At 44.2% G+C, this 19,322-nt stretch overlaps 1 protein-coding gene across 1 annotated transcript in view; it reads right to left on the bottom strand.

Annotated features, from left to right (window-relative positions):
* The window catches only part of LOC106591157 (protein kinase C epsilon type), a 290,949-nt gene that overhangs the window by 157,354 nt on the left and 114,273 nt on the right, over positions 1–19,322 (bottom strand). Inside the window, exon 2 of the mRNA XM_045724752.1 lies at positions 14,252–14,315. Coding sequence (XP_045580708.1) covers positions 14,252–14,315 — 64 coding nt within the window. The remainder of the gene's footprint in view (positions 1–14,251; positions 14,316–19,322) is intronic.

The following is a 19,322-nucleotide window of genomic DNA, read 5'->3' as shown; positions in this document are numbered from 1 at the left end:
CGCCAGAGCGGCCCACCTGTCCGGATCTGCCAAAGCTGCCCGCCTGTCCGGATCTGCCAGAGCGGCCCGCCTGTCCGGATCTGCCAGAGCTGCCCGCCTGTCCGGATCTGCCAGAGCGGCCCGCCTGTCCGGATCTGCCAAAGCTGCCTGCCTGTCCGGATCTGCCAGAGTGGCCCGCCTGTCCGGATCTGCCAGAGTCGTCCGCCAGCCGGGCGCAGCCAGAGACGCCCGCCAGCCGGGCGCAGCAAGAATCGCCCGCCAGCCCGGCGAAGTCAGGGTCGCCCACCAGTCCTCCGACGCGGCCAGGGGCGCCACCTAAGTGGGCGATGCCGAGGGTGGAGCGGGGTCCACGTCCCGCACCTGAGCCGCCTCCGATATAGGTGGGTTGGGGAGGGGGGGTGTAGCACAGTGCCGTTTTGTGTAGGTGCATCCGGAGTCTGCATCTTTGGGGGGGGTACTGTCACGTCCTGACCAGTATAGAGGATATTTTGTTATTGTAGTTTGGTCAGGACGTGGCAGAGGGTAGTTGATTTATGTATTACGGGGTTTTTTGGTCACTGGTTTATGTTTGTATTTCTATGGGTATGTTCTAGGTTAGTTTTTCTATGTGTAGGTTGGGTGCTGGACTCTCAATTGGAGGCAGGTGTTTCTAGTTGCCTCTGATTGGGAGTCCTATAAGTAGGTGTGTGTTTTGTTTGTCACTTGTGGGTAGTTGTTTGAGAGCACTGCTTTTGTTGAGCCTGCTTCTCTGTTCCTGTTGTTAGTTTGTTTATTGTTTTCCGTGGTGTTCGCATTTTTCATAATAAATATGTTGAGCACGCAACCCGCTGCGCCTTGGTCGCCATTCTCTCTTCCACGACAGCTGTTACAGTACAGGCTACGATGTGGGGATCTCATGCATGGTAATAACTACAGTACATTTGTATATAGGACTTGCATCCTTGGCCAAATAAAGTTATTATATTCTACTCTATCCATAGGCTTCATTAATGCCATTCAGACTTGAAGTTGATACAACAACTATGATAGCTGAGGCTCATAGATTGGTGTGAATATTAGCTCAGTTTTAGGGTCCATACACAGATCGGCTACATACTGTAGCTAGCTACACATCCATAGGCATACAGTTATTTTTTATCCTCCACTACACAATAAGCAAGTAAATAGTTAGCTAGCTATGTTACTTCAGCTGCATTGCAAGGCAAGCTTACACAATTGTACATTCAATTTGTAGTAAATCCTTTAGCTTGCTAGATTCTTTACATCCACTGTTTCACAAGACGACAGCCTGGTTTGCTGGTTTTCTCAGGAGTCCCTAAAACATTAAACAACACAAATTACAAATGAATTATCCTAGCACTAGCTAGCTGGCTAATGTTAGCTAGTCAGATAACCTGCTAAATACCGATTTTCATAAATTAACTTTATGACAAATAAATATGCACAGACGTTTGTCTCTACATTAACTAACATATTCCTCTCAATTGTAAATTTTTTGCTTGATTCGTTATGACCTTATAACAACTTACATCTGGTTCCACCGTAATGTTTTGTCAGCCATCTTTGTTGAAGAATGCCACAAGGCAAGGGTGGCTCGCGTCAAAATTCGTCATTGGAACCACTCGATACGATTGGTCATATAAAAACCTTGGGACCCAAATGCATAATGAGTGGTCTATCTCCCCCATGTGGTGGTCTGGAGAAATGAAGCCATGAGGCTGGGTACCTCTAAGTCCCGCATTGCAAGATCGCAACTTTTAAAGGAGGAACCACTGCACATTTGTTTATGTGTAACTCTGTGTTGTTGTTTTTGTCGCACTGCTTTGCTTTATCTTGGCCAGGTCGCAGTTGTAAATGAGAACTTGTTCTCAACTGGCCTCCCTGGTTAAATAAAGGTGAAATAAATAAATAATGCAGTACATAGTACACATGGTAAAGTGCCTGATTCCTTACATACGGGAGAGCAGGCCATGTCCGGACTGCTCGGTGACCTCATCATTATCTATGTCTTTAATTATTTTTCGAGCTGCATCAGTCATGGATAGAAACTTCTGAGACACAGTATTAATGATGAAAACCCGGAGGTTCACTGGTAAGCCACATTTGCCTCGGGATCCATCCCTGTTGGTATTCTGTGTCCACTCGTGGTATCTCTCTTCGGTTACACATCCTTGGAAAAGCAGAATAACAAAACGGTCCGGACGGCCCTTGCTGTGCCTGGTGAGAAGTTCATCAAGTTCTGTTGTCAGAAGAGGAATGGAAATGTCAGGGTGAACCAACAACCTGACAAACCCTCCTGTCGGAGGTGGGGTTCCAGAGCTCACAGGTGTGCCTGACTCTCCGCCAATACCACCTGGCTCTGGACCAAAGCATCAGCTTTGTCGACCGTATCTCTGCCCTCAGAGAATACTTCTCTTTCTGCTGGTCTGCCTTCAATGACTCGATCTCTGATCCATGTGCACCTTCATCAGATGAGCAGAATGGTATCACCCTGAGCCCCCATCGATTACAGTGGCCTATGATAGAAACAGTAGATCAATTAAGAATTAAAAGTGACTCCAACACACAAATTCTGCGTACAGAAACACATTTTAAGAATCTAGCAAAACTAACCGTTTTCTTAGGAACCATGCATTTTTTCAGTGCGGCCCATTGTCCAGCCCTTTGTCCACTGATCGCCACGGATGGTTGTCGGCATGGTTGTATGCTCTGCAAAAACACATTCACGTTTTTAGTACACAATTATTGATTTTATTACACAGTATGCCTACACATTGAAAGGCTGTATACATTTTTTTAAATAAAATGCACTGAAACTAAAATACCGTTAGTTTTGGTGATCCTCTCAGCTCCGGCTCATTTTCAAGTCCTCTGGTGGTTACAGTCCTAACCCTGGAACAAGTATTCGCCCTGACGCCCGGGTTTGCATTGCAAATGAGGGCATAAACTGGGTCAAGACGCCAGCAGAGTAAGTAGACCTTTATGTAGTAAAATAAAGGTTAAATAAAAACAAATAAATAAAATACTTACAACACCTACGGTAGGCCTACTGGAGGTCTACTGATTTAAACCTGATCGAACTTGATCGAACTTGTTTGGCATTAACTGAAAACATTCATCCGTAACGATACAATTCTCCCCCTACCCTCCTTCTTGGCCTGCTAATAACCCATAATGGGTGGATGGATGGCTTATTTTGTATTCCAATGTATTGAATAAATGTATTAATTACAGTTATCTACCATTCTCATTCTTGGACTGGAAATGTTGTTTGCAGAGTTCACGATATAATTTTCAAGTTCTTGTTTTAAAAAATATATATATTTTGGAGATTATTTTGTTTTCAAATAACCGAAAGTGAGCGGTTGTAAGCTTTAATATTTCATTTCTGCCCTCCATATTCATATTCATTATATAAATAGGCCCATACGCACCTTCATCAGATGAACCGCAACATGTCAGCTAAAGCGATTTAATTAATTAATGCATAAAATCTACCAACGTCAGCCTTTAAATGCTTTATTATCCAAATGTTTAAAGTGCATGTGGGCAACGGAGAGAATGCATTTGACTGATAGGCTTTCAGGAGGAACGGAAAATTGCGTGTCAATTCATAAACCATGTGCCATCAAAAATCTCTTCCCAACTATTTTGCAATCTATATGCTTCTCCGCCAATAATAACATTTAGAGGATTGGAGGATTCTAAATTCATATCTAAAGGGAATTTTTCGTTAGGGCAAATCTGGAAAATGACATGCGCAAGAGACGTGTTAATATTTTTCCTTTTAGAGACTATAATCCATGGCATCTAGGTCAGGATAACCAAAACATGTCTTTATTAAAGACTATCAGAAAGAATGTTGGTACTTATTTATTTTTATCCAAAGCCATAAACTAGTGAGTCACTCAGATTTATGTAGGTTCCGAGGCTATATGACTGCACTATCAATTTGATTATTCAGCAGACATCACTTGCTTACATTCAGTCAACACATATATCTTAAGAATATCATGGAATAAAATTGAATAACCTTATTCATCCTCATCATTCAGTTCATTGAAATTCAATTTTGAAGTGATGTATTGAATAAGGAAATAAATAATTATCAGTTTCTATTTGGTTTATATCGCCCATTCATTGTCAGGTAGAGACACATTAGACCTTGGGACCCAAAAGCATAATCAGTGCTCTAACTCCCCCTTGTGGTGGTCTGGAGCAATGAAATAGTGACGCAGGGTAACGTACTAAACCACAAATTACCCGTGGCATAACCTCAAAACTTTTAATTGAGGAACCACTGTATTGGAATGTACTGTAATATAATGTTATCATACTGTACTGTACTGGTACCATACTGTACTGTACTATACTATACTGTTATCATACTGTACTATTATATACTGTTATAATATTGTACTGTACTGTTATCATACTATACTACACTGTTATTAAACTGTACCATACTATACTGTTATCATACTGTACTGTACCATAGTGTTATCATACTGTACTACACTATATTATAATGTTATCATGCCGTACTTTAATATACTGTTATAATGCTGTATTATACTATAATGTTATCATACTATACTATACTATACTGTTATCATGCTGTACTGTATTATACTGTTACCATACTGTACTGTACTATACTGTTATCATACCGCACTGTACTGTACTGTTATCATACTGTACTGTACTATACTGTTATCATACTGTACTACAATATAATATAATGTTATCATGCCGTACTATAATATACTGTGATAATACTGTAGTATACTATAATGTTATCATACTATACTATACTGTACTGTACTGTTATCATGCTGTACTGTACTCTACTGTTATCATAATTCAATGTACTATACTGTTATCATACTGTACTGTACTATACTGTTACCATACTGTACTGTACTCTACTGGTATCATAATTTAATGTACTATACTGTTATCATACTGTACTGTACTATACTATGCTGTTATCATGATGTACTATACTGTTATCATACTGTAATGTACCATACTGTTATTATACTGTACTGTACTATGCTATGCTGTTATCATAATGTACTGTATTGTACCATTATCATAATTGAATGTACTATACTGTTATCATACTGTACTCTACTATCTGTTATCATACTGTACTATACTATACTGTTATCACACTGTACTGTACTGTTATCATACTGTACTGTAATATACTGTTATCATACTGTACTATAATGTTATCATACTGTATTGTACTATACTATACTGTTTCACACTGTACTGTACTATACTGTTATCATACTGTACTGTACTGTACTATACAGTTGTCATACTGTACTGTACTGCCCATGGTATGTCAAATTGAATAGGTCTACTCAGAATGTCACTGAGTCAAACGAACATAATCCACTATAGTCTACACACCCTTAGCCCTGAGCTGTCAACATAACCCTGGCCTGTACACAACTCAATAAAGATGCTTAGGTCTTCTGAGCTTTGTCCTGACCGTCATAGTGTTAAGAGGTTAGGCTTGACTGGGTGAGGCCCAGTAGGGCATAGGCCTACAGCGTGTTGAAGACATCTGTACTCGGTTGTCTTTCATCTTCACCCAGACCCCTCTCACTGTGTGTGTGTGTGTGTGTCTGGTGTCAATCATACACCCTCAGCCAGAATAGCACCATTGAGCCAGTCTGCCCAATTAGTACTGGCTTTGAAGAATAATGTGCATTACACCTAGAGAGAGCAGGCCATTTGGCATCCACAGGCTTTACCCCAGACAGATGGACAGACGGGCGGACAGACAGGAGGGCATAGGGAGAGACAGACAAGCGGTTACAGAGAGAGAGCGAAAGAGGGAGAAAGAGGGAAAAATTGAGTAAAGTAGGATAGAAGGGCTTTTATTGACGTGAGAGGCATTTACTGTATTCTTGTAACTCATCCCAACTCTCTCTTTCGCTTTCATTTTGTTATGATGTAACAGCAGTTCCATTACAGAGAACCAACTTTACTTATAACTGTATCTCCCTCCATCTCTTTACTTATATATCTCTCTCCCTCTTTATTTCTTTCACTCTCTTAATAAATACCGCAATCAGTTCCAGCAAAATGTTCCTGAAACTTTTCTGTATCATCACTAGAGAGAAACAAAGAGAGAAACAGAGAGAGAGAAAGAGACAAGGAAAGAGAAAGACGAGTTGAGTGAGAGTAGAGGAGGGAGAGAGAGGGAGAGATGGAGGGAGAGATCATAACAAACAACTTCACCCAGCAGATTACATCTTCATGGTGCTTTTGAGGGAGCAATATTTTCTGCCTCACTCTCCCAGAATGCACTAAAGAGCCCACTTCCATCCTCCATCAGTTTTACTACTATGACAATGGATGAAATTCCTGCACTACTGAATGATGGGAACTGTTGTTCAGAACTTTTAGTTTTGTAGCCCAGCCATGCAAAGAGCCCTTCCAGTACATAACACTAGATGACCAACAGTATGTAGACACCTCCTCATCAAACATCTCATTACAAAGTTGGTTCCCTCTTTGCTGCTACAGTATAACAGCCTCCACTCTTCTGGGAATGCTTTCCATGAGATGTTGGAACATTGCTGAGGGAAATTGCTTCCATTCAGCCACAAGAGCATCAGTGAGGTCGGGCACTGATGTTGGGCGATTAGGCATGGCTCGCAGTCGGCGTTCCAATTCATCCCAAAGGTGTTCGGATGAGGTTGAGGTCAGGGCTCTGTGCAGGCCAGTCAAATTCTTCCAGACTGATCTCGACAAACCATTTCTGTAAGGACCTCGCTTTGTGCATGGTAGCATTGCCATGCTGAAATAGGAAAGGTCCTTCCCCAAACTGTGGCCACAAAGTTGTTTAGAATGTCATTGCACGCTGTAGCATTAAGAAGTCCCTTCACTGGAACTAAGGGGCCTAGCCCAAACCATGAAAAACAGCCCCAGATTATTATTCCTCCTCCACCAAACTTTACAGTTGGCACTATGCATTGGGGCAGGTAGCGTTCTCCTGGCATCCCAAACTTTACAGTTGGCACTATGCATTGGGGCAGGTAGCGTTCTCCTGGCATCCGCCAAACCCATATTCATCCCTTGGACTGCCAGATTGTGAAGCGTGATTCATCACTCCAGAGTTCGCGTTTCCACTACTCCAGAGTCCAATGTCAGTGAGCTTTACACCTCTCCAGCCAATGCTTGGCATTGCTCATGGTGATCTTAGGCTTGTGTGAGGCTGCTCGGCCATGGAAACCCATTTCATGAAGCGCCCAACGAATAGTTATTGTGGTGACGTTGCTTCCAGATGCAGTTTGGAACTCGTAGTGAGTGTTGTAACCAAGAACAGACGATTTTTGCGCACTATGCGCTTCAGCACTCGTCGGTCCCGTTCTGTGAACATGTGTGTCATACCAGAGCGTGGCTGAGCCGTTGTTGCTCTTAGACGTTTCCACTTCACAATAACAGCACTTACAGTTGACTGGGGCAGCTCTAGCAGGGCAGAAACCTGACGACCTGACTTGTTGGAAATGTGGCATCCTATGACGGTGCCACTTTGAAAGTCACTGAGCTCTTCAGTAAGGCCATTCTACTGACAAGGTTTGTCTATGGAGATTGCATGGCTGTGTGCTTGCATTTATACACCTGTCAGCAACAGATGTGGCTGTAATAGCGAAGCCACTCATTTGAAGGGGTGTCCACATACTTTTGTATATATACTGTATAGTGTATCTACTAGGTAAGGTCATAGCTTCACCTCTGATATTCTAAATGCATACCCCATACAGAATGGCCTCATCATTTAAAACCTGATTTGATCTGTGAAGACAGTGAGGTTAGAAAGCGTTTCAGCTGAAGAAAGGACAAGTGGTTGATGGATTGTGGTTAATAGTGGCTGGCTCTGTGGCAAGTTACTGGTTTCAAAGCTGAACCTGAGAAAAGTCTACTTTTCCAACATAACATGGTATAAATGTTGCCTTGCAGTGAACACAGGCGTGGGCACAATCATGCATAACTCAAATCTGTCTGACACATAGAAATACTGTTTCCTTTTATATCACTCTAAAACTCTACATACCTATACTTACTAACTGACTGCCTGTGACTCATTTGTGCTTTCTCTCTGCATGTGTGTATGTGTGTGTATGTGGTATGTGTGTGTGTGTGTGTGTGTGTGTGTGTGTGTGTGTGTGTGTGTGCGTGTGTGTGTGTGTGCATGTGTGTGTTTAAGGGCTTGTTGATGTAGACCAGTACTGACGGGAGGCAGGCAGCCAGTGAGTCTCCTCACAGATGCCTGCCAGTTCCTTTAGTACAAAACAAGCTGCTCATACTCCTTTCTCTCCCTCTCCTTTTTCTCCCTCTACATCTCTCTCTCATTTTCCCTCACTCTCCTTTCTCTCCCTCTCCATCTCTCTCTCCCCATCTCTCTCTCAATTTCCCTCTCTTCTTTCTCTCCCTCTCCATCTCTCTCTCTCCATCTCTCTCTCCTTTCTCCCCCTCTCCTATCTCTCCCTCTCTCTCCTTTCTCTCTCTCTCCATCTCTCGCTCCTTTCTCTCTCTCTCCATCTCACTCTCCTTTCTCTCCTTTTTCGTCTCTCTTTTGTTCTTCACTCAGCGAGTTGGGCATACTCTCAACATGGATGACAGGGAACACTTCTCCAACTTGATGCTTTGACCTTAAGTAGAGCTTTGACCCACCAAATCCACAACCCCAGCTATAACACAGCTACAACACAGCTACAACACAGCTACAACGCAGCTACAACTCAGCTATAACGCAGCTACAATGCAGCTACAACACAGCTATAACACAGCTATAACACAGTTATAACACAGTTATAAGACAGCTGTAACAAAGCTATAACATGGCCAAAAACAGCTGTAACACGGTTATAACACAGCTATAACACAGCAATAACATGGTAATGTCAAAGCTAGGACACAGTTGTAACACAGTTATAACATAACTATAACATAGTTATAACACAGCTAGGACACAGCTATGACACAGCTATTACACAGCTATGACACAGCTATAACAAAGCCAAAAACAGCTGTAACACAGTTATAACACAGCTATAACACAGCAATATAAAAGCTAGGACACAGTCGTAACACAGTTATAACACAACTATAACACAGCTAGGACACAGCTAGGCCACAGCTATGACACAGCTGTAACACAGCTATAACAAAGCCCAAAAAACTGTAACACAGTTATAACACAGCTATAACACATCAATAACACAATGATATTAAAGCTAGGACACAGTTATAACAGAACTATAACACATTTATAACACAGCTAGGACACAGCTATGACACAGCTGTAACACAGTTATAAGATAGTTGCAGCACAGTTGTAACACAGCTGTAAAACAGTTATAACACAGCTATAACACAGTTAAACCACAGTTATAACACAATTATAATGCAGCCATAACACAGTTATAATACAGCTGTAACACAGTTGCAACAGTTGTAACACAGCTGTAAAACAGTTAACAGTTATAACCGAGCTAGAACACAGTTATAACACAGCTAGAAGATCGCTATGACACAGCTGTAACACAGTTATAACACAGTTGTAACACAGTTGTAACACAGCTGTAAAAGTTATAACACAGCTATAACACAGCTAGAACACAATTATAATGAGGCTAGAACACATGTATAACAAAGTTGTAACACAGCTAGAACAGTTATAACACAGCTAGAACACAGTTATAACACAGCAAGAACACAGTTATAACACGGCTAGAACACATTTATAACACAGTTATAACACAGCTAGAACACATATATACCCATGTTTGTGTATGTCAGAACTCTGTGTTCCTAGACGTCTTTAACCCGCCAGTCTAGCAGGAGATTACACCGAAAACCAGAGATTTGTGGACTTGACACAGCTCATCAATGCAGTGAATGAGTGCAAAACTACTAGTGGGAAAGGGATACACTGGCTAGGAAGAAGAAGAGTTATTGTGGGGTAAATGAGAGGTCACACAAACACAAACACAGACACACACTCTAACATGTGCACACACATATACAGTTGAAGTCAGAAGTTTACATATACTTAGGTTGGAGTCATTTTTAAAACTCGTTTTTCAACCACTCCACAGCTTTTTGTTAAAACAAACTATAGTTTTGGCAAGTCGGTTAGGACATCTACTTTGTGCATGACACAATACATTTTTCCAACAATTGTTTACAGACAGATTATTTCACTTATAATTCACTGTATCACAATTCCAGCGGGTCAGAAGTTTACATACACTAAGTTGACCGTGCCTAAATTGACAGTTTGGAAAATTCCAGAAGATGATGTCATGGCTTTAGAAGCTTCTGATAGACTAATTAACACCATTTGAGTCAATTGGAGGTGTACCTGTGGATGTATTTCAAGACCTACCTTCAAACTCAGTGCCTCTTTGCTTGACATCATGGGAAAATCAAAAGAAATCAGCCAAGAGCTCAGAAAAAAATTGTAGACCACCACAAGTCTGGTTCATCCTTGGGAGCAATTTCCAAACGCCTGAAGGTACCACGTGCATCTGTACAAACAATAGTACGCAAGTATAAATACCATGGGACCAAGCAGCCGTCATACCGCTCAGGAAGGAGACGCGTTCTGTCTCCTAGAGATTAACGTAATTTGGTGCAAAAGTGCAAATTAATCCCAGAACAACAGCAATGGACTGTGAAGATGCTGGAAGGAAACAGGTGTAAAAGTATCTATAGCCACAGTAAAATGAGTCCTATATCGACATAACCTGAAAGGCCACTCAGCAAGGAAGGAAAATGATGTGGATATATTGAGGCAACATCTCAAGACATCAGTCAGGAAGTTGAAGCTTGGTCGCAAATGGGTCTTCCATATGGACAATGACCCCAAGCATACTTCCAAAGTTGTGGCAAAATGGCTTAAGGACAACAAAGTCAAGGTATTGGAGTGGCCATCACAAAGCCCTGACCTCAATCCCATAGAAAATGTGTGGGCAGAACTGAAAAAGCGTGTGCGAGCCAGGAGGCCTACAAACCTGACTCAGCTACACCAGCTCTGTCAGGAGGAATGGGCCAAAATTCACCCAACTTATTGTGGGAAGCTTGTGGAAGGCTACCCGAAACGTTTGACCCAAGTTAAACAATTTAAAGGCAATGATACCAAATACTTATTGAGTGTTTGTAAACTTCTGGGAATATGATGAAAGCAATAAAAGCTGAAATAAATCATTCTCTCTACTATTATTCTGACATTTCACATTCTTAAAATAAAGTGGTGATCCTAACTGACCTAAGACAAGGAATTTTTACTAGGATTAAATGTCAGGAATTGTGAAAAACTGAGTTTAAATGTATTGGCTAGGTGTATGTAAACTTCCGACTTCAACTGTACATACACAGTACACATTAAGAGCACAGTGCTCTCGTCCTCTTGTCCTCTTGTCCTCTCTTATCAATTAAATGACTGTGGTCTATTCAAGGCAGCAGACACAGTCAGACTATTTCTCAGAAAACTGGGGTCCCTCTTTATGTGCAATTGAATAATCAATTAATATGTAAAAGGGGCATTGAAAGAGAGAATCGTTCAGCCAAGGGCTACAGCCAGGATTATATAGCATGAATTAATAACCATGTAGCTATAGCCAGAGACAGAGGAAAGCACCCCCCTTGATCCCTACACTACCCTGATTTATGTTACAGGTACTGAGGACACTACCCTTGTTCTGACCTACCTAGCTAGGATAGAAGGACATGAATGTCTCTTAGTATCAAAGCAAATCATATTTTACAACAATGGATTTATATTTTAATATGTACAGCTAATTCACTCATCAGGTGTAAAGGGAACCGAACCCTAACCTTATCCATCGCAGGAAAAACGTTGCACTGTGCGGGCGTGATACACTAACTCATGATAATGGTAATGAAATAATCACAGTACTTATGATGAAGTAGTTCATGATGAATGTCAGTGTATTATTATTGTTGACAGAGACAGACCAATGGGTGCCATTCTGCCGTATTTTTACTCCTACTTTCCAGTGAGTCACTATCGCTACTAACTGTCACAGGAAATGCTAATTGTCCATTTCTTTATGTAACAATGATTATCAAGCCATATATCTAACTCATGTAGTCTTCTCTCACTGCCACTGTCACATTAAGGAGAGAGAGAAAGAGAGAGAAGAGAAGAAAGGAGCGAGAAACAAAATAAATAATTAAAGCCACCCCCCGGGACACTTCCCCTGGACACCCCCACCCACCTGGACACCCCCACCCCTTGTACACCCCCCTCCTGGACACCCCCACCCACCTGGACTCCCCCACCCTCTGTACTCCCCCCTCCTGGACACCCCCACACACCTCGACACCCCCACCCCTGTACACCCCCCTCCTGGACACCCCCACCCACCTCGACACCCCCACCCCTGTACACCCCCCTACTGGACACCCCCCACCAACCTCGACACCCCCACCCCTGAACACCCCCCTCCTGGACACCCCCACCCACCTCGACACCCCCACCCCTGTACACCCCCCTCCTGGACACCCCCACCCACCTCAACACCCCCACCCCCTGTACACCCCCCCTGGACACCCCCACCCACCTCGACACCCCCACCCCCTGTACACCCCCTCCTGGACACCCCCACCCACCTCGACACCCCCACCCCCTGTACACCCCCCTCCTGGACACATCCCCCCCCTGGACATACTCACCCCCCTGGACACCCCACCCACCTGGACACCCCCACCCCCCACCTGTTGGAGTAACACATCAGTGAGATCATGTTGAGTGATCAAGCCACCTGAAATGAGACCCTCGGGGTGACCGAATGAAGAGAGGAACAGACAGATGACAGGGTCTTCTCCTTTTAGGGGCTCTGATCAGCTTCCAGGAGAAGGATAGGATGGGTGGGATGGCGGAGAGAGAGAGAGGGCGAGAGAGAGAGAGACAGAGAGAGAGAGAGAAATACCACAAAGTGTGCAATCACAGCAGTAAAATGTGTGACCTGTTGCCACAAGAAAGGGGCAAACACCATTGTAAATACAACCCATATTTATGTTTATTTATTTTCCCTTTCGTACTTTAAGTATTTGCACATCATTGCAACACTGTATTTAGCCGTAATATGACATTTGAAATGTCTCTATTTCTTTTGAACTTTTGTAAATATAATGTTTATTATCAATTTCACTTGCTTTGGCAATGTAAACATATGTTTCCCATGCCAATACAGCCCTTTGAATTAAATTGAATTGAATTGAGAGGGGGACAGGGAGAGAGAGAAAGAGAGAGAGGGGGGACAGAGAAAGGGGGACAGAAAGAGACAGAGAGAGAGAAAGAGAGAGAGAGAGAGAGAGAGAGAGAGAGAGAGAGATGGAGAGAAATGGAGAGAGACGGAGTGAGACAAAGTGAGACAGTCCCCTAAGCAAGCTGGTCCTGGGGCTCTGTTCACAAACACAAACAGACACCACAGAGCCCCAGGACAGCAACACATTTAGACCCAACCAGATCATGAGAAAACTAAAATATTATTACTTGAGATGTTGTAAAGATTTTTTTTAAAAACAGAGCAAAATAAAATGCTATTTGGCCCTAAACAGAGAGTTCACAGTGGCAGAATACCTAACCACTGTGACTGATCCAAACTTAAGGAAAACGTTGACTATGTACAGACTCAGTGAGCATAGCCTTGCTATTGAGAAAGGCCGCCGTAGGCAGACCTGCCTCTCAAGAGAAGACAGGCTATGTGCACACTGCCCACAAAATGAGGTGGAAACTGAGCTGCACTTCCCAACCTCCTGCCAAATGTATGACCATATTAGAGAAACATAATTCCCACAGACTACACAGACTCACAAAGAATTTGAAAACAAACCCAATTTTGATAATCTCCCATTACTATTGGGTGAAATACTACAGTGTGCCATCGCAGCAGGAAGAAAAGGGCAACCAGGGAAGTACAAACACCATATTTTTTACTTTAACTCTTTGAACATCATTACACCACTGTAAACAGACATAATATGACATTTGAAATGTCTTTATTCTTTTGGAACTTTTGTGAGTGCAATGTTTACTGTTCATTTTTTGGGGGTTTATTTCACTTTTGTTCATTATCCATTTCACCTGCTTTGGCAATGTTAATATACGTTTCCCATACCAATAAAGCCCTTAAACTGAATGTAATGTAATTGAAAGAGAAAACGAGAGAGTGGGAGGCACATCAGGCCTTACCTTCACTAGAGGATCCAGACAGGTCCATGACGACGTACACCTTCCCCTCAGGCTCCAAGTCAATCTGGAAGAGAACAACACAACAAACTGTCAGCCTTCATACTGGACTGAAACCATTTTATAGTATGCTATGGCAGCGTGAAACCATATCAGTGACAGTACACACACACACACACACACACACACACACACACACACACACACACACACACACACACACACACACACACACACACACACACACACACACACACACACACACACACCAGAGAAGGCTGGTGGGAGGAGCTATAGGAAGATGGACGGGCTCATTCTAAATGCCGGAATGGTATAAATGGAACAATATTAAACACATCAAACATATGGAAACCACATTGGACTCTGTTCCAGGAATTCCATTCCAGCCATTAGAATGAGGATGTCCTTCCATATCTCCTCTCACTAGCCTCCACTGACAAACAGGCACTCACACACACATACTGTACAGTACATTATTGATTTGAGCAGCAGAGAGGGATGCTTCTGCAGTAATGGCTCTCAGGAGCTAAGGAAAACTTAATGGCTGCTTTATCAAAACAGGACAAGATGAGGAAATGGGATGGAATTGCAGTGGCCTGGCTTATAAACGCAATCCTGTAGACTTGTGTGTGTGTGTGTGTGTGTGTGTGTGTGTGTGTGTGTGTGTGTGTGTGTGTGTGTGTGTGTGTGTGTGTGTGTGTGTGTGTGCAGTAACACTATGTTATCAGGTTGCTGAATACTGCAAAAAATTATACACTTTTCACATGTTTACTCCCCCAAACCCCCCCCCACACACACACACACTCTAAACCCCCCCCCCACACACACACACACTCTAAACCCCCCACACACACACACACTCTAAACCCCCACACACACACTCTAACCCCCCCCCACACACACACTCTAAACCCCCCCACACACACACACTCTAAACCCCCCCCACACACACACTCTAACCCCCCCCACACACACACTCTAAACCCCCCCCACACACACACACACTCTAACCCCCCCCCCACACACACACACTCTAAACCCCCCCCACACACACTCTTAACCCCCCCACACACACACTCTAACCCCCCCCCAGACACACACTCTAAACCCCCCCATACACACACACTCTAAACCTCCCCACACACACACACACACACACACACACACACACTCTAACCCCCCCCCACACACACACTCTAAACCCCCACACACACACACACACACTCTAAACCCCCCCACACACACACTCTAAACCCCCCCCACACACACACTCTTAACCCCCCACACACACACTCTAAATCCCCCCCCACACACACACACTCTAAACCCCCCATACACACACACTCTAAACCTCCCCACACACACACACACACACACACACACACACTCTAACCCCCCCCACACACACACTCTAAACCCCCCACACACACACACACACTCTAAACCCCCCACACACACACTCTAAACCCCCCCCCCACACACACACTCTAAACCCCCCACACACACACACACTCTAAACCCCCCCCACACACACACACTCTAAACCCCCCCACACACACACTCTAAACCCCCCCACACACACACTCTCTTGCCCATCGATTACCAAGCCTGAGCTCCCTGGGGGTTCTACTGGGTATAGGCAGACGAGATTGAGCGCGTGTTTGTTAGCTCAGCTCATAAGAGAGAGTGGGCAGGGATTGCGGCGGCTGGGGCTCAGAGAGTTTCTACCGGCAGCAGCCTTCCACGGCCAGTCCATAATCCCCCTCTGCACAGTACACATAGACAGACACACACAGACACACACACAGACACACACACATGTCTGCAGGACTGTGTTAAGCCAGGCCACTGCACTCACATCCATTTCCTCATCTTGTCCTGTTTTGAAAAAGGACATCACTGCAGAGAGGACATGGGCTGCTTTGATAAAGCACAGCAATGCAAACAGGACATGGGCTGTTTTGATAAAGCACTGCAGAGAGGACATGGGCTGTTTTGATACAGCACAGCATGGCAGAGAGGACATAGGCTGTTTTGATAAAGCACTGCAGAGAGGACATGGTCTGTTTTGATGAAGCACTGCAGAAGGACATGAGCTGTTTTGATAAAGCACAGCACAGCAAACAGGACATGGGCTGTTTTGACAAAGCACTGCAGAGAGGACATGGGCTGTTTCGATAAAGCACTGCAGAGAAGACATGGGCTATTTTGATAAAGCACTGCAGAGAGGACATGGGCTGTTTTGATAAAGCACTGCAGAGAGGACATGGGCTGTTTTGATAAAGCACAGCACTGCAAACAGGACATGGGCTGTTTTGAAAAAGCACAGCACTGCAGAGAGAACCTGGGCTGTTTTGATAAAGCACTGCAGAGAGGACATGGGCTGTTTTGAAAAAGCACTGCAGAGAGGACATGGGTGTCACGACTTCTGCCAGGGTCGGATGCTCCTCCTTGTTCGGGTGGTGTTCGGCGGTCGACGTCACCGGCCTTCTAGCCATCATTGATCAGTTTCTCATTTTCCATTGGTCTTGTCTTGTTTTCCTACACACCTGTTTCCAATCCCATTAATTACATGTTGTGTATTTAACCCTCTGTTTCCCCTCATGTCCTTGTCGGTGATTGTTTTTTGTTATGTTATGTTACGTGTGTTTTGTATCGGTGTGCAACGGGTATTATATTACCCATGTTATTTTGTACTTTGGTTGTGGAGTTCTTTTTATTTGTATTAAATACTCCAGAATAACCAATTTGGTTTCTCCTGCACCTGACTTCCCTGCCACCAACATACACAAATATGACAATGGGCTGTTTTTATGAAGCACTGCAGAGAGGACATGGGCTGTTTGATAAAGCACAGCACTGCAAACATGGCATGGGCTGTTTTGGTAAAGCACTGCAGAGTGGAAATGGGCTGTTTTTATAAAGAACTGCAGAGGGGTCATGGGCTGTTTTCATAAAGCACTGCAGAAAGGACATGGGCTGTTTTGATTCAGCACAGCACTGCAAAGAGGACATGGCTGTTTTGATAAAGCACAGCAGAGAGGACATGGGCCGTTTTGATAAAGCACTGCAGAGAGGACATGGGCTGTTTTGATAAAGCACTGCAGAGAGGACATGGGCTGTTTTGATTCAGCACAGCACTGCAAAGAGGACATGGCTGTTTTGATAAAGCACTGCAGAGAGGACATGGGCTGTTTTGATACAGCACAGCACTGCAGAGAGGACATGGGCTGTTTTGATACAGCACAGCACTGCAGAGAGGACATGGGCTGTTTTGATACAGCACAGCACTACAGAGAGGACATGGGCTGTTTTGATAAAGCACTGCAGAGAGGATATGGGCTGTTTTGATAAAGCACTGCAGAGAAGACATGGTATGTTGTTATACAGCACTGCAGAGATGACATGGACTGTTTTAATAAAGCACTGCAGAGAGGACATGGGCTGTTTTGATAAAGCACAGCAGAGAGGACATGGGCTGTTTTGATAAAGCACTGCAGAGAGGACATGGGCTGTTTTGATACAGCACAGCACTACAGAGAGGACATGGGCTGTTTTGATAAAGCACTGCAGAGAGGACATGGGCTGTTTTGATAAAGCACTGCAGAGAGGACATGGGCTGTTTTGATAAAGCACTGCAGAGAAGACATGGTATGTTGTTATAAAGCACTGCAGAGATGACATGGACTGTTTTAATAAAGCACTGCAGAGAGGACATGGGCTGTTTTGATAAAGCACTGCAGAGAGGACATGGGCTGTATAATCACTGCAGAGAGGACATGGGCTGTTTTGATAAATCACTGCAGAGAGGACATGGGCTGTTTTGATAAATCACTGCAGACAGGACATGGGCTGTTTTGATAAATCACTGCAGACAGGACATGGGCTGTTTTGATAAATCACTGCAGAGAGGACATGGGCTTGGGTTAGATATGAGGTGGAAGAGGGGGGCGCTACTGTGACAAATCCATCATTCCAACATAATGCATTCTAAAAGGGTATATGGCAGAACTAGGCTGCAGCTGTAGGTGTCTTTCATAGATTATATGCTACAATTAAATAGACATTGCAGCCTTCCCAAGCCACCCTAGCACAATACAACACTTTAGCCTGCCATCATCTCTCGCTCTCCAACCTGCCCCAGATCCATCCATCAAACCTACTCACTGCCTGTCCAGTAAAGACAACCCTTTCCAGGGTACAGCGGAACATGAAGACCCCCCCACAGCCAGGGTAGTGGGTAGAGGGATAGTAGAGACAGAGAGAGGGTGGAGTGGTAGTAGAGACAGAGAGAGGGTGGAGTGGTATTAGAGACAGAGAGAGGGTGGAGGGATAGTAGAGACAGAGAGATGGTGGAGTGGTAGTAGAGACAGAGAGAGGGTGGAGTGGTAGTAGAGACAGTGAGGGTAGAGGGATAGTAGAGACAGAGAGAGGGTGGTGTGGTAGTAGAGACAGAGAGAGGGTGGAGTGTTAGTAGAGACAGAGAGAGGGTGGAGTGGTAGTAGAGACAGAGAGAGGGTGGAGGGGCCACCCCCAGGTGGTAAGGGTAGGCAACAACACATCTGCCATGCTGAACACAGGGGCCCCTCAGGGGTGCGTGCTTAGTCCCCTCCTGAAGTCCCCTCCTGAACTCCCTGTTCACCCACGACTGCTTGACCAAACATGACTCCAACACCATCATTAAGTTTGCTGGCGACACAACAGTGGTAGGCCTGATCACCGACAACGATGAGACGGCCTATAGGGAGGAGATCAAAGACCTGGCAGTGTGGTGACAGGACAACAACCTCTCCCTCAATGTGAGCAAGACAAAGGAGCTGATTGTGGACTGCAGGAAAAGGAGGGCCGAACAGGCCCCCAATAACATTGACGGGGCTGAAGATGAGGGGGTCGAGAGATTCAAGTTCCTTGGTGTCCATATCACCAACGAACTATCATGGTCCAAACACATCCAGACAGTCCTGAAGAGGGCACAACAACACATTTTCCCCCTCAGGAGACTGAAAATATTTGGCATGGGTCCCCAGATCCTCAAAAAGTTATACAGCTGCAC

This window comes from Salmo salar, chromosome ssa01 (genome assembly GCF_905237065.1).
Source record: "Salmo salar chromosome ssa01, Ssal_v3.1, whole genome shotgun sequence".
NCBI lineage: Eukaryota > Metazoa > Chordata > Actinopteri > Salmoniformes > Salmonidae > Salmo > Salmo salar.
The sequence above is the reverse complement of the archived record's forward strand: the minus strand, read 5'-3'. Positions and strand labels throughout refer to the sequence as shown.